General features: G+C 67.2%; 1 protein-coding gene across 1 annotated transcript; it reads right to left on the bottom strand.

The window, feature by feature from the left end:
* Nucleotides 1-209: 209 nt before the first annotated feature.
* On the bottom strand, nt 210-893 carry HDGFL1 (HDGF like 1). The gene has a single exon (XM_063098134.1). The coding sequence runs from the start codon at nt 891-893 to the stop codon at nt 210-212; it is 684 nt and encodes a 227-aa protein (XP_062954204.1).
* Nucleotides 894-1,473: the final 580 nt, after the last annotated feature.

The following is a 1,473-nucleotide window of genomic DNA, read 5'->3' as shown; positions in this document are numbered from 1 at the left end:
TAGGGGTGTGGGGACCCATAGGGGACGGCCAGGTGGCCTGCCCCATCCAGGTCAATCCCCAGCGGCCGGGATTGGAGAGGGAGAGTGGGCGTAGGAGAGCGGGCTGGGGTAGGGGAAGGCAGTCCCAGCAGGCAGGCCGTGGCCAGGTTCCTCAGCAACAGCCAGGCGGCAGCAGGACCGGGGCGGGGGCTCTCTGGAAACACCGGGGCCTACAGGCTGTGGCCCTCTCCGCCGCCCGGGGCCTCGGCCTCCTTCTCGGCGGCCTCTTCCTCCCGCTCCTGCTCCGGGGGCGGCCCGCAGGCAGGGCCGGGCGCCGCAGGGCCGCGGCCGTTCTCCATCGTCACGAGGAGCGGCCTGTCACCGTCGCCGGCCGCCGCTGCCGCCGCCTCCCGCCCTTCGGGGACAGCTTCCTTGGGCCGTTTGGGGGCGTCCCCCGGCAGGTCCCCCGCGCTCCTCTTCAGCGGCCCCTTCTCCTCCACGGCGGGCTCCTCGGCCACAGGCTTCCCCGGCTCGTCGCCGCTGCCCTCGGCGCTGCTCTGCGGTGCCGCGTCGCCCTCGGCGGCCTCGGCCTGCGGCGGGGGCCGGTCCCCGCAGCTCTCCCCGGGCGCGCCCTGGTAGCCGCCGGCCTTGACGGTCGGGTGGTTCTCGATCTCCCACAGCCCCCTGCTGAAGCCGCGCCGCCGGTTGGCCTTGCCGAACTTCTCCTTGGACTCGGCGTACGGGAACAGCTGCTTGGGGCCCAGGAAGGCCGTCTCATGGGTCCCGAAGAAAAACACCTGGTACCGGTTGGGCGAGGCCATGTGCTCTATCCTGGCCGGCCAGTGGGCGTAGCCCTTCAGTTTGGCGAACACCAGGTCCCCGCTGTTGTACCTGCGTCTGCACGAACGCGACATGGCGGGGGCTGCGGGACCCGGCCTTGGCGACACCGGAAGGGCAGCCTCGGGCGGGGACGGCCGCTGAGCTCAAGCCGGTGCGCGGCCCGGCCTCGAGGGGGCCCTCGCGCGCCCACTCACGGGCCGGGCAACGCTCCGACACCCTGAGAAGATTCCAGAGCGAAGAGTGGATTATTTCCGAGACCCAAAGACAGTTGGAGCTACTCGTGGACGCCATGGCTTCTAGAACGATAGAGCACGTTGCGTGGATAGCGCGGTGGCAGTTGTGCTGGCGCTGGTCCTTGCTAATCAATCCCTAGGGCGCCTGCGTCATGACGACGGCATAGTTCACCATGTGCCAGAGGGGCCTGGAAAGGGGACAGTGTGACAAGAAAGCACAGTGACACAATTAGCACATATTTCTGTAAAACTAGTGGCAGCCCAATGTTTATGCAGTGTCCCTGTGGGCTCCAAATCCGCTCACTACAGAAAACTCCACTCCTAAGTCAGGAACCCCTGATGAGATGGCTGTGTCAGTAGTGTCACCCCTTTTCTGATTTCCTTGGGCACTGAGCCCCAAGTAAGGCTCAAGAATAGGGTG

Source organism: Cynocephalus volans, chromosome 5 (assembly GCF_027409185.1).
Source record: "Cynocephalus volans isolate mCynVol1 chromosome 5, mCynVol1.pri, whole genome shotgun sequence".
In the NCBI taxonomy this organism is placed as follows: domain Eukaryota; kingdom Metazoa; phylum Chordata; class Mammalia; order Dermoptera; family Cynocephalidae; genus Cynocephalus; species Cynocephalus volans.
This window is presented reverse-complemented; position numbering and strand designations above follow the sequence as displayed.